The 20567-nt window shown below is 37.3% G+C and overlaps 1 protein-coding gene across 1 annotated transcript in view; it reads right to left on the bottom strand.

The window, feature by feature from the left end:
- The window catches only part of EIF3H (eukaryotic translation initiation factor 3 subunit H), a 90719-nt gene that overhangs the window by 53556 nt on the left and 16596 nt on the right, over positions 1-20567 (bottom strand). The window contains exon 2 of the mRNA XM_030445893.1: positions 14606-14762. Coding sequence (XP_030301753.1) covers positions 14606-14762 — 157 coding nt within the window. The remainder of the gene's footprint in view (positions 1-14605; positions 14763-20567) is intronic.

Consider the following 20567-nt stretch of genomic DNA (forward strand, 5'->3'; position numbering starts at 1 on the left):
CTGTGGCCAATGTACTTGTCCTGGAAAGTAAAAAAAATGTAATAGCCTCTTTAAGAGACACTGCAAGTTTTGTTAAATACATAGTCAAGTCAGTATTTTTAAATACCTCTGAAAGTCTTTACCTTTAAAAGGAATATAAGTTCTGACAGAAAGAAAAAAAAAATTATTTGACATTTGTTCTTAATGGTAAGTTTGTGTTTTCTGCATTCAAATACATCAATTAGTTTTTTAACTTGAAACATCATTATAAGAGAAGTGGCTTTCGAGATTCAGTAAAACATCACAGAATGCAGCACTGTGAATAACAGGAACCCATTTTCAAATGTTGTTTTAAAAAGTAAAACCAAGAGCTCGAATTTCTACATTTGAGGATGGAGGGACTTTTTGGTTTTAATTCTACACCACTGCATCAAAGCAGAATTTTACAAGGAACTCCCTCATCACTCACCCTGCCATTCATTATTTCAAGTAGTATCTTGTTTTCACCCCTGTTCCAAGCACATTTTGATTTCTAACCCACTATTTCAATTAGTTTTCAAACAAAAGAGTAGATGGAATTTTTGCATGGAAATCAGGAAATGCTAGACTTCTAAAGTCTAACATTTTAAAAATGCTATGGCAATTAGGCTTCCAAGCCCCCATTTGCCTTTCAGTTGTAACTGAAATTTCAGCTTTCGAAGTAGCCAAGTAGAAATTCCAATATTCCAATGAAAGTCATTAAGACCTGGAAATCTAAACTCCTGTGCTGTTTCTAAAATGCTTGAGCAAAAATGTGTTTGTACAATGCTTAGGACAACCAGAGACAGCAGACGCCTCGGGGTATGAGCACAGTAAACCATAAATCATGTTGGACTTTCTAGTTTGAGAGCTACACAGCTTTCAGGATGGCAGCACTAACCTTGTTCCAATTTACATCTTAACATTTCTTGCTCCCACTCCTCACTCCATTGCCTCAGCATTCCTCTTGTCTTCACCACTTGGTGCCTATTGGAAACCATCACTATATGCTTCCAATTCTACTTTTTGTAAACTGAGCAATCCCAAACAGAACCTCAGCTGTCCTTTCATTTAGTCTTCCACCAGTAATACACCACCCAATGATTTCTAACACAGTTCTATTTTAAAAAGCTCATGAAAAAAGAAAAAAAAAAAAAAAAAAAGAAAAGAAAAAAAAAATCCAGGGAGACGTCTCAGTCTTATTTATCCTCCAAAGGATAATTGCCATGTTCAGTCCAGTTCCTGAATACTTGGTGCTGCAACCTTGACTTTCTTGTACATGATGTGAGCTACATAACTAGAGAGCAACGCATCATCTAGAAAACAAAAGTAAAATTAAAATAATAATTTAAAAAATCCTGCCCTTGTAGCTTTAGTTACTCCTTGTAGGACTCAGAAATATGTTTTCCAACTAGAAGAAACACTTGGCTCAGGGGTCAAAGACCTTCAGAATTTCCTGAGTAACAAAGACCTCCATTTTTAAGGGTGCTTGTTGTTCCACTGCATGAGAAAGGCTTTAGAGCCTCAGTATGTACCAGGAGTGGCACCCAGTGTCCAAACTGCATCCTTACAACAGCATCTTCAATTCCCTTCTCAAGCAGTCTTCCCTCATTCCTTTCTCCCAGGCTGCTGCCACAGAAAATCAGCAGCTCTGTGCTTAAACTGTATGTTTCATAAAATATATTATAAGTAAATCAGCTTACATAAAGCTTTACCAAACTGTTTTAATCAACAGTACATAAGATGAATCAGATTTTCAACTTTTTAATGTGGAGAACAACTATGAAGTCTGACAAAATTCTTTAATTAAGTAATACAGCTACATATTTAAACTCTGAATGAAATTAACATTTGCGTAGACTATGGTCTTTCAACTGTACTCAACAATTGACTTAACAGCCACAAGTGAATTTATTCCTGATCACTGGTACTTCTTTAATAGCCCAAACCAATTTTCCTAAACATGCTTTGTTACAGTGGAACTAAAAATCACTTAAAGAAATTGGGAAAAAAACCCTACTCTCGTGTTTTGCAGCTACACAGGATTTTAAAGATCAGCTATTGTATTTAGCTTAGACAACCAAGTAAAAAGGACAGTAACAAATCCAGCAAATAAAGTTTTTTTTCTTTTCTCTCAGAATTGATCAAATGGGTAAGACTTTGGTTTAAAAAATATCCAACACCTGGAATAAGCCATAGAGAAAGCTTCCCCCAACCTTCTGCAAAAGCTACAGTTCCTGATTTTTTTTGTTTCTTTTACTACCTCAAACAGCTCAGAGTTACAGAAACTGGATTAAAATAGAACACTTAATTTTTAGAACAATTACCTGCAAACATTAAATAGTTATTTTTCTATCATTGCACAAGAACACAGTGTGGAACAACAACAACTGCTTAAAAAAAAAAAAAAACACCACAAAAAACTACCATACAAACAAAAAAACCACCACAAAACCCCAAACATGCTAGAGGGAAAAGGAAAAAAAAATCTACTTCCATCTACATGTGGAATTCAATTGAAAATACCCCTTTTCAGCAACTCTGCCAGACTTCAGCTGGTCAGTTTTGCTGTCTCACTAATACCAAAACCTAAAAACCACCATAATCTCCCTCCCCTCAAACCATGAAGCTCAATGTTGCCTATCTTACTATCTGCCACGCATGTGCTAGGTTTGAGGAACATTGCCTGCACCTCTTCAGGAGTCAAACGCCTTACAGCTAAGTGAAAGTCTGAGTTCATGAGAACATAAGAACATAAAAGATTAGATCTCGTCTATATTGCAAATCTCTCTGAATCAGCTTTTATTTCTAAACCAAAAGCACAAAACTGGCACAACTTAACAGTTCACCAAGAACTCTAAAATCCTGATGTTCGGTACCTGTAGTGCTTCCTTAACTGACTCTAATTTCTCTGCTGCATAAACGCATGCTACCAAACCTCCAAGATATCCCACACAGATTAGCTTTTTTTATTATTTTTTAACACATCTACAAATACATATATTTTTATATACATTCACACACACTGACATACATACACATACACTGAATGGCATTGCTCAAATCTTGTTGAATTATTTCCTCGCTAATAGGTTTATTTTGTCTCAATGAGATTTCCACTTGCAAAACCATGCACACATTGCACAGCAAATATATCTCTGTTAGGTGCCTAATATGGCCAAGGAAACCATTTTGATTGTTCTGTGTCTGTTTATGCATTGTCCTAGGAAACAATAAGATAGAACAGCAAGAAACTAGCAATTAAGAGAGTCTGAATGCACATCGGGAATCACTAAAATCTACACTAGCCAAGTCAGGAACAATATGACTGATGAACAGGCTGTATTAGATTAAGATTGTTAGCAAGTGTTAAAAAATTATCTTTAGCAGATGTCCCTTATGACCTAAATATATCACACAAAGAACATGCCCGTCCTGATTCCTAAAAAAAGTTTTAAGAAATCTTTCTATTTCTGTTATTGACTAAAACTCCACAATGTTGCATATGGGCTATAAATATGAGCATCAAGGATTTATCACACAAAACCTTACAAGAACATACAAGTTGTTTACTCTTCAGTAAAATATATATTTTAGTGTGTATTTTTCTACTGCATTAATTTACCCTAAACTGGAGCATGTAATCCAATAAAAGAAATCAAACTGTATTCAGAAAACAGTGAAACAAAAGACAAGCTGCATACAACATCAACTTCTCCACCAACACACCACAAACCAAAATATAGTAATTGCCTTGGAGTTACGGGTGAGAACCTTATCTGCAATAAATGTCCATATGGAATTATATGTATTTAACACACTATACACTATTACATCTGCAGCTGTGCACACCCTGTTCATTTTCAGTAGAGCTTTAAAGAAGTTTCTATTTCCTTAATTTTTGCCGTTATTAAGATTCTATGTGCTGTCTTACCAGACTACACAGAAATGCAAGATTTGCTCAGTTTGAGTTTTTTCCAGTTTCTCCATCTATTTCTGATTGTACCTCTGGTTTTAGCAACATATAGTTATCATAAACAAATAATGCTAAAACATAGCATTAAAATATAAAAAGTTTTTTTTTCCTTTTCTATCAAAGACTAGTATTTCTCTGGAATAGCTTTTTGAAGTTTAGTAATCTTTGTGAAGCAAATTCTTATCCCTTCAACTCAGCTGCTGCAGTAGGTTTGCTGTTAGCAAAATGGATTTCAACTCTGTTCCTCCAGTATGCAATTCAGTATTCAGTACTGAACCTTGGGCCAGTAACACATCTGTCTTTCCATTAATAAAACAAATATAAATGCTATTAACAAAAAAGGGGCATTTTGGGTTTTATGTGTTCTGTATCGAGTATGTATTATTTTCTTCTAGAAGAGAAAAAGGCTACATAATTTTTCCAGATTATGCAGATGAAAGATCCATAAAACACTATGGAGTGAGAAAGAAGAATCAAAGAGATTTTTCTTAATTTACTGCTACTACTTATTTCTATCAGTTTCTAGTATTTTTCACCCAGATGTATTGGTTTGAATTGTTTTTCGATGGATCTATAGGAATTTCCTTCATTTTGACTCTCAGCATAAAACATTAGCACATGGGATTTTTTCATTTTGCCATGCTTTTTTTTCAGTTCCCTCAAGTTTATTGCAGCATTCTTTAGGGAAGGAAATGGCTAAATACTTGCATTAGCAAAAAAAGGAAAGGCGGAGGGGGGGAATGGAAAGAGGTAATAAGAAGGTGTTAAGAGAGCACTTTTCCTCTTGGTCTAGTCACACTGGGAAAAGTGTTACCAAAAGAACAAATCAATGTAGAGCCAAAATATCTGGCCAAAGCTACAAGAAAACACCGGGGCCTTAAGCAACCAGGTTGCTGCATAAAGGGCATGCTTCAGATCAAAACAAATGACCCTAAAAGCACAGTGTGATCCATCCAAACAGACCAATGGAAATGTCCACTATCTGTGACTGAAGATAAGGAATCAAGGATGAAGAAATACAAAGCTTTTACCAGAACTGGCAGCACCATCTTTACATGGCTAGGGCTTCCTTCTGGATGAAGCTCAGCTTCCTCCAAAGACAGAGGTAGCCTAAAGCTTCTATTTTTCTGTTAGGCATTCAAGGCAGCACCCACCTCAGCTGGGTAAGGTGAATACACGGCTCTGCCACAATGTGGTAGCAATTGCCTGAAAACTCTTTACTTAAAATACCAAAGTTTATACCCAGACTCTCTCCCTAAATTGTGGTACAGCAAAATTCAAATGCTTAGTGAATGGTACAGAACACTGGGGGAGAAGCCAGCAGTTCCACCTTTGCCATACGTTCCAAATATCATTTCATAAACAGATTTGTAGCACAGCAGCTTTAAAAATTTTTCTAGGACTCCTCTTTAAATAGGAACTAGCACATTAGATACTGTTTATGATAATATTTCCACAAGTTAATGATAAATTATAAACACGAGGTCATTTCCATCTGTGTGATATAAAGCACGGGGGGGATATAAAATATTTTCTTGATTCCGAGTTCTTGCATATTCTCAAAAGTGAACAAAAAAAGTTTCAAGTACTCAGGGTAAATAACCTGTACATTTTCTCTTCCCTAATAAACAGTAAGCATCACTCAATGTTTTCAAATCACTATCACAAAGTATAATATAGACATAAAATTCACAGATTAATGCCCAAAATCAAAGAACTGACATGAAACATCTGAATAATCTTTTATTATTTAATTGATTATCCTCTTCTGTGCACTTCAGTGGTTTTAGTCAGACCTGAGCCAATTAGCAAGAAAAATCAAATTCAGAATAGCTCATTTGTAATATTTTATCTAAATTGCAGAAAACAAAAAAAATCCATCTTTCATATTGTTGGTTACATAAACAGTAATAAGCTTCTACAAGTGTTACAAAACTATATGATATATCCATATAGTAAACTAAATTATATTATAAAAATTAGTATAGTTCGTATAGAACACAAACTATGCAGTAAAAATCTTCAGGCTTCAAGTTCAAAACTTACATATAGAGAAATGGTTGAATGAAAAACCGAGCTGGATACAGTCTTCCAGCTTGTTCTAATTCTGCTAAAAGACAGTTAAATACAGATTCTTCCCTAACTTCATTTCTAGGACTACTAAATGATAATTCTTAAACGCAATTTTCAGTAAAGTTCAGCGTGAAAGTTTATTAGGTAATTGTGGATTACTAAAAAAAAAAAAAAAAAAAAAGACTGACTTTTTCAGAATCTAGCCAGCCCTAAGGCTTTTATGTTTAACATTACTTAAAAATATGAGGAAATGATACGTTAAAAAAAAAAAGTACAGCATTTGTATGCTTTGATTATAATCAAATTGTCTTAACTTCATTTGCAGCTAAATCTTAGTAGAACTGGGTTTAAATAAAACTTTAAAATGCTTGGTGCTTGAAACAAGAGCAAAATTATCCCTCTTTTTAGATTTAAAATTAGACGTTGAACAAAAGGATTTACCACTTTAAAGCACTGCCTCTACAGTAAAAAAAATCAACTCGAAAAACCAGAAATGAAATAAACAAAGCATTTCAGGCATTTCAAGCAATACTGTCAGAAAAGGAATAGTTAATACACAGTTTTTAAGTCCACACAGTCCAGAAAGATAAAGCTACTGAAATAATCTCTCTAGTAAGACCCATCAAAAGTGCTACCTCCTCTTAGTTATGTGTGGTAGAACTGGGAAGAGAACCTAAAAAACTAGAAAGCTCCCGTTCTGCTTTTAGGACACATACAGGCACTCGAAAACCTCTGCATCAAACTCTACCAATCTATACACTGCTCCTTCGAAAAGGCAGCACGTTTGGGCTGATTTCAGAAACAAAACGTTTAAAAGGAAAAAAAAAAAAAAAAAAAAAAAAGAAAAAAATCAAACCAAGTCGGTAGAACTGTATTTAATTCAGTGCACTTTGTAACATATTTTCGGGATTCATTTGTATAAAGGATTTTATGAACCTTATCAGATGAAAACAATTTTCCTCCCCCTGCCGCCCCAGGCGCCGGGGCCGCAGCGCTGAGCAGCAGCGCCCTCTATCGGCAGAGCCCTGCCCGCCACCCCTGCGAGGGGACCGCAAAATGGAGGGGAGGGAGGGAAGGAGGAAGGGAGGGAAGGAGGGAAGCAGGGAGGGAGGATTCGCGCACCTCCTCGTCACACTCCTCTGCTGTACTGCAGAGAATCAAAAGCACTTTTTGTTTTAGGGCTTGATATGACAAAAATGTACTTTGGGGTACGCTGCTTGATCTCGCGTAGACACGTCCGTGTATCCGCACACAGAGGGCACTTCAGGCTCTTGCCCTGAAAAGTTGCTTTTTGTCTGAATTTCTTTTTCTTTGCCCAGGAAACGCAAATCCCTCCAGGAGCGGTAAGTCTGTGCTGTATGAAAACTTACACAAAACGGGCTGCATGTCTGCCACTCCACTGACCCGTTACAACCATGTGAACAGTGATAATATTATTTTGCTTTAAGGAAACAAAGAGAGAACTCGCACTAAGGGCAGGTGAAGTACAAAATAACTCCAGTGTGATTAGCAGCTTTATTAAAGAGCCTTGATTATGTGATACGTCTTATTACATGAAAATTAAACACATCTAATAACCAACTTCTCTGTCAATCATTATATTCCAGTCCTAGCAACTAAAAAAAAAAAAAAAACAAACCAGCTAGATGAGACTGTTTTGTGTGCCGAACAACTGACAATCCACCCTCTGTAATAATCACTTTAATTCATGATATAAATTAATTCTTACAAAGCCTACAAATTGTTTCGTGAATTCTTCACAGCCAAATCATAAAGAAAAAAAAAACAACCTTAAAATTCAGTGTCCTTTTTTCCTAGTGCACAAAGTAAAACTACATAAATACACACACAAACCTCATGGGCTTTTGCCAGCACCTAGTAATTGAAAAGTCAACATTTACATAGTATACCTTTCTTCCTAAATTACTATAAGAACTTACGAAAAACAGGGTTGAGGAATCCAGATAAATGGACTACAACTGCAGCCAGAACCTACACTGTGATTTAGGAGCTCTTGGGTAATCTCTTCCTGTCTTTATTGAAATAAAACTTGAAACTCATGTAACTATATTTCTGCATTTCATAAACTTTCCATTTTCTTACAGTAAAAAGGCAATATGCATGAACTTCATTTTTGCCCACTGATATATCAAAAGAGAATAAACACAAACAAAGACAATTTGTCAGCTGAAATTGCATCTGCCTATTTAGATTACAGTTACACCATGCTGAAGTTCTATCCTGCAATACAGTAGACAGTCATCATCATCATGGCTTGGCTTTGCAAACGAAGATTTCAGAAGGGCTCTCCCCAGGCTTGCTGCAAGCACACTGATGGCTGATAAGGCCCATGTGGGACAGGCAGTGCGGCTGCAAAAGGCCCAGCAGAAAGTCTCCTGTCAGGGGACAGGCACAGCACGGTTCTTTCTGCTCTGTCTTTTCTCCTCAAGACAATAAACAATACAAGAGAGATAAAGAATGTGTCTCCTATTATAAACCTGTGAGTTAAAATACTAGCAAATTTATAACGGGAATAAGCAGTAGTTGTCTTCACAAGAAAAACTGACAAGATTTAGCCTTGACAGAAGCTTTTACAGAAAGCTGTGGTTTAATGACATCATGACTTCTACAGCAATACTAGCAAAGAACTCAACCTTCAGAGTTAATTTGGTTCCTCTGGGTATCTCTGTACCGTTTGCAAGATTCTGGTTAGACCATAGAGGAGCTTCAAGCACCTTAGAGGTTCATACTACCTCTCCATTTGCACTCACAAGGCTGTTTGCGGAACTACATTATTCACATAATAGAAGAAAAAGTGTAACTCAGTACAGTAGCCTTTCTTTGTTAAGGTGCTTTTTGAAAAGCAAAAACATTCCACCAAACATGACCACACCTATGCACAGTCTGCTGGAAAGCCTAAGAACTCAAGTGAATTTGGTCTTGAAGCCCCTATATAATGCCAAAACAGTGTAGAATGCCACAGGCTTCACCTAAAGAAATGCATCCTCAGGGCAAGTCTTAAACAACACAGGAAGGGTCTTAACACAGCCACCACTCACTCCATTCTCACTGCAGTGGGCAACAGTTCAAGAGCACATATCCAATTAGTTGCTTTATCTTAAATTAATTTTTCTAAGCATGTTCCTAGTAGTTGCCTGAAGCCCTCTTCTTCTGCAAGGATCACATATCACAGGACATTGTACTGGCAATAACTGGAGGCAAGCCCTGGCAGAATGAACTGCAGCTACCCCAGGCCAATTAAAACCTTGAAAAATACTCCCATATGAGGTATACCGTGTTTGTCCTTAAGCAACTGCATTCATTTGAGGCTATAGAGAAGGCAGAAAGAAAATGGTGAGTGTTTTTGTGGAAGTTGCACTGTGTTTTTCCTAATTACTACTGACTGATAATACAAGTAAAACCATATACAGAACAGGAAAATACAGGTATTAACATCTTGAATCATCTAGATGCTTAAAATTAACCTCCTCAGATAGGAAAGTAAAAAATGTGTTGGGGAAGGAAGTCTGAGAAGAAGGCAGCACCATCTTTTCACCTGTAGCATTTCCAGGGAAATCTGATGAAAACTCTGCATAGTTATAAAAGAAGAATAAGTTACAGAAGGATAAGGTACAGCCTTCTAGACCTTATTTTGACGTACAATTATATAACTGTGTCAAAGTTCCTATTGGCACAATTACCGCACTTGTTACATCAGCTTTGTAACTAAAGTACTAAAACATATTGGACTGAAATAAAATCTGTTTCAAAATACCTTATCAAAGCAATGTCTCTCAAGACCTATAACGAATTACAAGATATATACTACATTTTTAACTGCTGCTTTCCACGAAATAAATTTAAATTCCCTTTAAACAGGAAGGAGCACTATTCAAATAATAGCAATGAACATTAAAACAATGAACTGCAAAGTACTGAACTTAATATATTGCTTAGAGACATGATTTATAGTCAAGAAAAATACATCTATTTCTCAGGAAAAAAATACGCTTCATGCATTACACCTTTTTGTAAACCTTACCTGAAAGAAAGCAAAACTATGCTAGACAAAAGACTGGAAGTGCCCTAATAATTCTCAGAAAACTACCCTCACAAGCTGGGGGGTACTACATCATTTCACAGAAGTGCCTAAACCAAAAATCCTTACCACAGAAATCTGATTTTCCTTCAACAAGAGTTGAACTCATCACTGGAGGATGGGGGAAACACAGGAGTAAGGGTTGTATGTATAGATAAATTAAAGTATTTTCTTAAAACTAAACATCTGTGTTTTGAGAAATACATTCAATGCCTGTGAGGATTTAAGTGCACTAGTAATAAGGGAACACAGATAAACTGAAAAGTAAATGCCTGAACAAAAGTCCAGAGGGCAGACCCAAAAATATCAAACATTCATGTTGAAGCATCTTCTGCTGAAGACTCAAAACGTACCCCTGGTTCTGCTATTTTCCTCCATTAGCTCACACATAATCAACTAAACTTCACCTACAGATTTCCAACACAGAGCTGAGCTTAGCCCCCCCAACCCCCCTCCAAACATCTTGTGCTCCAAGCAGGCCAACCTAAGTGTCTAAGACTTCCCTGACAGGAAAATCTAACAAAAAAATTACACTCTGTAAAAAAGAATAGCAGGAAGATGACATTGCAGGAGAAACTTTCTAAGATGAAAAACACCTGTGGATTCATAAATGTTAAGCAAACCTCACAGACTTCTAATAAGAATTACTCAAAGCTAAAAAAACAACCAACCTCTTGTGCTTTCTGTAAGTTGCAGAAATAGTTAAATTCAACTAAATGCACTAAAAAAAAGTTCTTGCACTAAAAAAGCAAGTTTGGGTATGTTTTTTAACAAAAAAATTTCATCTTTGAAGGAATTCTTTTGCAGCAAATAATCAAAATTAATTATCTCACCCATTAGCAGTAAGAAACAAAATGGCACCTTGACAAAAGCGTATCTAAGCATATCTGAAGAAACGGCTGTTCCTAACAAGTTAGAAATACATTTATACTCATTCTTAAATGTCATGCATACCTATTTCAAGTTCAAACTAGGGATATTTTATTAGCACCCTCAAGAATGTGTTGTATATTAGATTTGCCCAGTTTAAATAAGGAAAACATGCTTAAATGTCTCTTGCCAACTGTCCAACAGTTTGTCTGCTCAAATATCACCCTCATGTATGGCAGCTCAACTCTCAACAGCAATCACCTTGGTAAATTAATATTTTTCAGCTGACCTCTTGCAAAATGATACAGAAAAAAAATAACTTTTTGGATATATTAATTCAATTCTGAATATAGCAGATTAGAAGTTTGTCAACAGACAGCCGCACCATGGCTTCTCCCCATTTCCTCCAAAGCAGAAGGGCAGCTGAGGCAGCCCATGCAACCATCCCTGCATTAATACATCAAGTATGATGAAAGTCTGCTAATAAACGTTATTTCTGCAGGGTCCGAAACTTGAAATCTCAGTAGGATTGCTCCTATTCCACAAACAAGTGTCTTTGTTCCACTTAGACAAGTGGAACAAAATGTGTATGTATATATGCACACTATGAAGAAAACACAAAGTTTGATTTTTTACTTGCTCTCTGATTCTGAGCAAACAGAACATTAATATCATTCTGGGTGATGGAGGCACTGAAGTGACAAGTTCTCACAAGTTCCTTGCTCATCTCTGGGTCTGAATTTGTGCAAATTGTAAATCCAGTTACAATCATAGAATGGTTTGTGTTGGAAGAGACCTTAGAGACTCACTAGTTCCACACCTTCCGCTAGATCAGGTTGCTAAAGCCTGATCCAACCTGGCCTTGAACACTTAGAAGGAGGTGGCAGCCACAAATTCCCTGGACAACCTGTGCCAGTGTCTCACACCACCCTCACAGAGAAGAATTTCTTCCTAACAGCAAACTTAAATCTACCCTCTTCCAGTTTGAAACCATTACCCTTCATCCTATCACAAAAAATGTACCCATAAAGGCCATCTCCAGCTTTCCTGTAGGCCCCGTCCAGGTATTAGAATATTGCTATAAAGTGTCCCTGAAGCCTTCTCTTATCCAGGCTGAACAACCCCAACTCCCTCAGTCTGTCTCCATAGCAGACGTGCTCCAGCCCTCTGATCATCTTCATGGCTGTTTCTGATGTCTTGGGGGGAGGGAAGTGCCTTGTTTGCTTTGGTTTTTTGCACCCTGAATTTTAAAGTTCTGGCATATAACAAGAGATTTCTCTGATGGAGTATCTGTATCTAGAAGAAAAACGTATCTTTTGAAAACCTGGCAGGATACTTGCATAGGGAAGCAGCTCCAGGGAACACAAACAAGGAGTATTTATAAAACACTGTTCTTCACATTGGCAAGACAGCAGAAAACTCTATATAGAGTCTAAAAAGGTACCTAAGCTCAGCTGGCAGCCTTGAGAGCCATTTTGTTTGGGTTTTCATCTTCCCTAGCCTCTACCACAGAGGTCAAAGGGATAAAACAGGCCTTAAGTAAAGGAAATGCATAATGTGTATGAGCACTGTGCATTTCCTCAATGCTGTTTTACTGAGAAGAATACAGAGAAGACCTGGAATACAAAGCAGCTCTGTTGGCTTATAGGGCTCAGCACTGAGAAGCTCCCCTGACCTAGAGGCACCCATGAGCATCGCTGGGATAGGTTCACTTTCCACTCTAGCAAGAGATTGCTTTTCTTTCTGTGCCTGCAGTGTGGAAACACAAGGTTGATAAGCTAAGGCATCCAGGTGAGGGAAGCTTCACAAGTTGGGCCTTTTACACCTTACATAACACCAAGCTCATTGCCTACTGGCTAAAAAGGGAAAAAGAAAGACCAGTAACAACAGCCACTTCCTTTGAATGAAGTTTCTCCCAAACAGAAACAATGGTATCTTGCATACAAAACTCACGGGCTTACAGCTTTAGCATGGTGAGATGAATCCATCTGAAAAGCTAAGAAGTTTATTTCACTCTGCTCAACTTTCAGCTGCACAGAAACAATTCAACCATTTTCTATGTGAAAAAGGGAAACATGGGCCCCAATGAAAAATTTTACTACAAGCCTTTGAAGAGCTCCAGAAGAAAACGAATCTTTAAAACATCTTTTAGGCTTAAAAAAAATGTAGTTCTGACTCAAGCACCATCTTGCCTGGAGGAGACTCCAATGTGACCCTTATAGCAACCTTCTAATATCTGAAGGGGGTCTACAAGACAGCTGGGGTGGGGCGTTTTACATGGATGTATGAGACAAGGGGAAATGGTTTAAAACTTGAAGAGGGGATATTTAGGTTAGGTATTAGGAAGAGATTCTTTATTTGAGGGTGGTGAGACACTGGCACAGGTTGCTCAAGGCAGTTGTGGCTGCGCCCTCGCTGGAAGTGTTCAAGGCCAGGTTGGATGGGACCTTGAGCAACCTGGTCTGGTGGGAAGTGTTCCTCCCATGCAGGGGGCTTGGAACTAGATGATCTTGAAGGTCCCTTCAAAATATAGCCATTCTATGATTATGTTGAAGTTGATGATCTTGAAGATCTTTTCCAACCAAGGTGATTCTGTGATTAACACAGGACAATCAGGATTTCCTTTTGTCTTGCTTTTTTTTTTCCATATAGCAAACTGTATAATTCCACAACAGAAGCAATAAACAGCTAAGAAACCTTAACAAGTTGCAAAGAATTCTTAAAATTCTGTTTTAAAGTAAAAGATTCTTTTGTAATAAGATAACATATTTAATAACATCTAACCTCATTAGAAGAAAAAGCAGGTTATACTAATCTCACTCATACTGAATTATCAAAATTAGACAGAATCAATCTTCCCACAACTATTTGACAATATGGCCTCTTCAGTTACTCTTGGAAGTTAAACTGTATCTTTTTAAGCCCTAACAAAGAAACATTTCTACTAATATCATTAAATGCCTATTACAAACATTAGAACTGTAAGTCTTTTGAAATTACTTTATAAATTTTCTACTGTTCTAGATCAAGCTGATTATATTGACTTAGAGGGGCAATAACTAAACATTACAAGGACTAGCAAGGAAATATCAAAACAGAAAGAAAACACTGATGCTGCTGTTAGCTTACTTGGAAAAGCAGACATATCACCCATATTTCAAGTTAACCAGTGCCTCTTAAACTTAAAAAGCTCTGCTCTCCGAGCTTTCAAGGAGTACTTAACACAAACAAATAAACCCACAGAAAGGTAACCTACGTGCCTGACCACATACATGTACATGTACACACAGAGCCATTTTTCATAAAAACCTTTAAAGTCTACATGAATTATAGACTGGAAACTTATGTAACTTCCTGTGTGGAGAGTTGCACCTATAATAAGTGAGTCCATTAATACAGTTTTTATCCCTATAACTTTTCTTACATAGACAAAATTTCAGCTGAATGTCCAGCAATGGCATTATGAGTAACCCATTGATACCTTAAGTCAAATGAAAACATTCTCTGATCCCACACAAGGAAAAAAATGGTTTTTTTGCACATGTGGATTTTTTTATTTACTTGAATTTCTGCAAAACTGTAATAATTACCTTCATCAAAATCTGCATCATCTTCTGTATGCTGAGGGAAAGGGAAGCAATTGGTGATTTCAAGTCTGTCATCCACCACAAGACCCAGCAGCACTCCCTGGACCACTTCATTCCCCTGTCCTTCTTCCTGGTAATGCTTAATGATCTTTAACACAACCTACAACACAAAGAGAGGAAAACAATATTATGCAATGGGGTTTTTGCTCTCAAAGTACATAGCTGGTGTTTTTAAATTGCTGAAGTGTTGCACAAATTAGAGCTGCAAACCAAGTGAGCTACTGGCTTAATCACCAACAATTTTAATACATGTTGAAGAAATTTTAATATTACAGAAGAATAAAAAAAACCATTAAATGAATGGTCTAAATGTATCGTTGAACCAATTTTCTGAAACACCCTTCTACAATGAAATGATCTTTTTTACTTTACCTTGTTGCTGTAACTGTTAAAAGCTATATTGCGTAAGCTCCCTCCCAAGGGAAACATTGCACTAGACACTATCAAAACACTTCAAAGTAACCACAGAAACTAGTAGGAAATTTTTAAAGGCAAAAATACACCAAATTTCAGTTGCATTAACCTTCTAAATTGTATCTCATTACAGTGTACTTCAGATGATAATGCAATTTATATGTTCATAAACTATGTGTCATAGTATATTTAAAAATAATGAATGATAAAGAAAAAAGGAGCACAAATTACTCATCATACTTTTTTGTAATATAATTCTCACTTCCTTCTCTAAATCTGAACTCTACAATGAGTAATTCTCAGATGATACTGTAAATTGGAACAGTATGAACAAAAATACTCAGAAACAGTCAGTAATTTCCTAGAAATAATTTACACTTAAGTAAAACTTTATGCTTAACAACTAGAACCAGCACAAGATAAAACAATAAGCACAAACATAAAATTCTTATGCTTTGTCCCCCATAAGTGGATTTTAGTTCACTAAACTCTAATCTACCCAAGCAAAATAAAACAGAAAATGTTTGATGACTATATTGTCATTGAAGCAACACTAATGTCTGTTGGCAAACAGGCTCATCTAATGGATTTCAGCTCAACCACACCAAGAACAGATCTTCTATAAATACTGGTATTTACTGAACAGTCTACAGAGGGCAGAGGGGGAGCAGGGATAGGAATTAATCTCATTTTTACACATCAGGAACATATATTCTCCCTAGTTTTCTCTTTCATGTCACAACTGGAGGTGACTGATGAAAGACAACAAGCCTTCACTGAGGGTAAATTGTGCCTAGCAAACTTGGTGGCCTTCTATGACTGGGTTACAGCATTTGGGGATAAGAGAAGAGCAAGTGAGTGGCCCTCATCTACCTGGACTTGCACAAAGCATTTGACATTGTCCCACATGACATCCTTGTCTCTAAATTGGAGAGAGAAGGACTTGATGGGTGCACTACCCAGTGTATATGGAATTGGTTGGATCAATGCGATCAATGGCTCAATGTCCAAGCAGAGATCAGTAAAAGCTGGTGTTCCTCAAGGGTTAGTTGGTGGAGCCATTTAGTATCTTTGTTGGCAACACACATGGGGGAACTCTGTGCACCCTCACCAAGTTTGCTGATGACACCAAACTGTGTGGTGCATTAGAAACTCTGGACAGAAAGGATGCCATCCACAGGGACTCTGACAGGTTTGAGAGGTGGACCCATGCAAACCACATCAAGTTAAAAAAAGCCAAGTGCAAGGTCCTGCAATTGAGTCAGGGCAATCCCAAGCACAAATAAAGGCTGGGCAGAGAATGGATTGAAAAAAGCCCTGAGGGGAAAGGAGAATAACTTGGGGGTGTTGCTAATGAAAAGCTCAACATGAGTCAAAAATGTGCACTTGCAGCCCAGAAAGCCAACCATACCATGGGCTGCATCAAAAGAATCAAGGCCAGCAGGTCAAGGGAGGTGATTCTGCCCATTCTGCTTTGCTGTTGGGAGACTACACCTGAAACTGTGTCCAGATCTGGGGTCCCCAACAGAAGGATATGAAGCTGTTGGAGCAACCCCAGAGGAGGGGTCACAAAGATGATCAGAGGGCTGGAGCACCTCTCCTATGGAGACAGGCTGAGGGAGTTGGGATTGTTCAGCCTGGATAAGAGAAGGCTTCAGGGACACTTTATAGCAATATTCCAGTACCTGGATGGGGCCTACAGGAAAGCTGGAGATGGCCTTTATGGGTACATTTTTTGTGATAGGATGAAGGGTAATGGTTTCAAACTGGAAGAGGGTAGATTTAAGTTTGCTGTTAGGAAGAAATTCTTCTCTGTGAGGGTGGTGAGACACTGGCACAGGTTGTCCAGGCAATTTGTGGCTGCCACCTCCTTCTAAGTGTTCAAGGCCAGGTTGGATCAGGCTTTGAGCAACCTGATCTAGTGGAAGGTGTCCCTGGCAGTGAGGTGGTGACTAGATAATCTTTAACGTCCCTACCAACCCAAACCATTTTATGATTGGAATTCTAAAGAGACCATTAATGAATTAAAGCATCACAGTTCAGGCTAAATGGAAAAAAAAGGTAACTAGAAATGCAATTCTTTACAAAAGCATTGCCTGCTTGGGATAAAAGGAAACAATAACTAACTGCAAATTACAGCACAGCATGCTGTCTGCCTGCTCTACAATTACTCTCAGTACCTTTACAATCTTGTAAGTTTCACCTTTTCCAGTATTTTTCTCCTCATTTGCTCTTCAGTTTTCTTTGCACACTCACTGTTCCTGGTATTGTGAATCCTATTTGTTTGATTCCATTCCAGGAGTATTTGTGATCCGATGCCAATTTTATCGCAGCATTTCTGATTGTAATTGCTCACAGAAAGCAGCAGCAAATTAAAAGAGCATGGGCTGTCATAGAGTATCAGAGATTTTTCAGGAGATAAAACTAGGGAGTTCAAAACTCTTAAATGCTAACTGAATACCCCAATACACAATGAAGTTATTACACAAGTCTGCAGTTTTCAATCTCCAGCCTGAACACTGGAGATAGCAGATACTATCCAGGGAGATTACAGATCACAGCTCAGAGCTACCTGCAAGCCTGTTTTCTAACAGAGTCTGAGAAAGGTAGCAGAGGAGGTCATGGATGGTCTACTCTATATTTCACACCCATTAGCAAGCTGCAGAAGTTCAGGTTTATGACTGCACTGGAAAATACATTAGCTACCACACTCAGTTCTAAGAAGATAAATGAACAAGTCAGAAATGCACTCAGCAACACATGATGCTTGTTTTCATTTTGTTCTTTGTTCTGGAGAGGTTTATTTAGCACATAGGACATAAGTCTTTAGTATAGCAGGCTCTTAAAATTGGATTGAAAAACCTGCCATCAAAATACTACCATATGACCACGAAACAGACATGCACTGGAACTTCTGTTTCAGTACTAAAAACAGACCAAGTGTAAAACAGAACCATTTCTCTTGTGATAACAAAATCAGTTACAAACTTTAAAACTGTCCTTTCCATTTGTTTGCTAGTCTAGCTTCAGCAGGATGGAGCCCAGATACAGCAGCCTTACAGTACTTCAAGGGGATCTATAGGAAAGATGAGGATAAACTTTTTAGCAGGCCCTGTGATGAAAAGAGGTAATGACTGTAAACTGAGAGAGGGAGATTTAAACTAGATATTAGGAAGACATTTTCTACAACGAGGGTGGGGAACACTGCAACGGGTTGTCCAGAAAGGTGGTAAAAACCACATCCCTGGAAGCAGTCAAGGTCAGGTTGATTGGTGCTCTGAACAACCTGATCTAATTGAAGATGTTTCTGCTCTGGGGGTTGGACTAGATGGCCTTTAAAAGCCCCTTCCAACCCGAAGCATTCTATGACTCTCTTCTATGATTCCATGATTTTAAGAGCTGATCACTATACAAACAACAATGCCATGGCATTTACTGATTGGACTGTGCAAACCAATACTTCGTTTTGAGTAAACCCCACAATCCATCATCCCCCCCCAAAAAAATGAACACTAACTTGTATCAAGGTATTTCCCAGAAAGTGTTCTTTCTGAAGCATCAGAACAGAATCAAAATAATTTTATTGCTGTGAAAATATATGTAAGCAATCTAAAAATAAGAAAAGTAATACAACATACTGAGAAATACAAATAAATGTTTACAAGTGACACAGAAAAATATCCCAAATAAATTTAAATGACCACCAGTATTCATACAGTGCTGATTCACAAGCAAACAAACAAAAAACAGCACCGATTTCTAAATTCTGATAACTCTGAAAACTAAAGCCAATAACAGAATACAGCTTGATTTAGTAAATGCAATTAGTATGCAAGACATACTCAGGTACAAAAAGACTCTTTGTAAAACTCATAAATGAAACTCAAAAGTCCCTCAGTCTTGTAAACTTAGTGCTCAAAATACCAAAACAATTCAATCACTTGGAGTAGCCACCTGATTTTGATGGCCATTAGTCTTCCCTTAATTAGCAAAAAAAATTTTTAAATTAAAAAATAAAGCTTAAAGTTCAGCATTGCTTCTAATCTCCAGATCATCAAAACACTTCTCAAACAGCAAGAATACAGTCATTCTACAAAAAGGGACCATTCTGAAACTATTAAAAACTTCAAAGATACTTATTTTTAGCTGTAGGACTACAATGCCAAATTTTAACTTTGGTTACATCTCAACATCATAGTTGCTAATTTCAAAACGTATCTCATTACAGAAATACCTATAACACAAACCATCAGCTCAAGTTCTGCAAGCCTTGGGGGGCCTGGGGAAAATTCCACTGTAAGAACACGAATATGCCAAGATGCACGTTTTTGTATTTCTCTAAAGAGAGACAACTGTAAATCAAAGCACTGAAGATTTATTTATTAATGTCTTCCAGAGAGCTCAAAGTCACCCCACTGAAACCAGACTGCCAGTACCTGTGCTGTGTCCTACAGATGCAGCATCAAAAAAGAGAGCTTCTGTTAGCTCACTGGATACACAATGTAATAAGCTGATTCACAGTCAAATCAACTTTTTTTGTTTTTTTAATGTTTAACATTTTTTCCCACCCATAAAGTTTTGTCAGTACAACCACTAGCACCAGTTCCCAGCATTTGGGGACAGAGTGTATGTGACACTTCTGCAGGTGGTTTCAAAACCACCATAACTAACGTGGGCATCAGATGTGCAAGGTGCCACAAGACCCCCCCATATTTAAGACCAGTGAAACTGTGATCACTATTAAGCTTGACAAAAGAGTCCTAAAAGCTGTGACTGCTAATAATGTCTGATACATTTTGAATACATTCATATCACATATGGAGCCTTCTCCTGATGAATACTTAAAAGTGAAATCATGAGCCTCTATATTTAGGTGTTTACAGCATGAGCAATTTTACTTAAACTCCTAGCACAGACGAAGTTCAAGAGAGAACTGTTAATGTAGTTTTGTATATGGATAAATTCCAACTATCATTGCTAACAACTCATGCAATTCAGTTTGAATTGTACTAAACTCAAGAATGCCATCTACCTGATACACATAAAATACATACACAATACTTCTGGAAAAAGTAAGTAAATCTGTTTGATAACACCTAAACAAAACCATATTAAATTTTACACATCAAATTTCAGGCTAATTTAGTGGCCCTGTCTGCCTTCCTAGCTCACACTACACTGAAAGTTTATCTACAACCTGCATCATGCTAAAACTTGATCAATTAGCTACACAAAAATTAAATTTAATTAAAAAGTTCTGAAATGTTCAGGTAAGCACAGAATGCCTTTTTTTTTCTAACAAAAGACTTGTGGAAAAAAAAATAACAATATAGAGAAAACTAGAGCAAGATACAGAGAAACATGGGCAATGTAAAAAATTTTTAATAGCTCCAGATGAGGTGGTGTTTTGTTTTGGTTTTTTTACATGCTAGAAGTAAGTGCTTATCTGCACTTTAAAAAAGACAAGTTCTGGAAGCTGACCAAGCAAAAA

Source organism: Calypte anna, chromosome 2 (genome assembly GCF_003957555.1).
Source record: "Calypte anna isolate BGI_N300 chromosome 2, bCalAnn1_v1.p, whole genome shotgun sequence".
NCBI classification, from domain to species: Eukaryota; Metazoa; Chordata; class Aves; order Apodiformes; family Trochilidae; genus Calypte; species Calypte anna.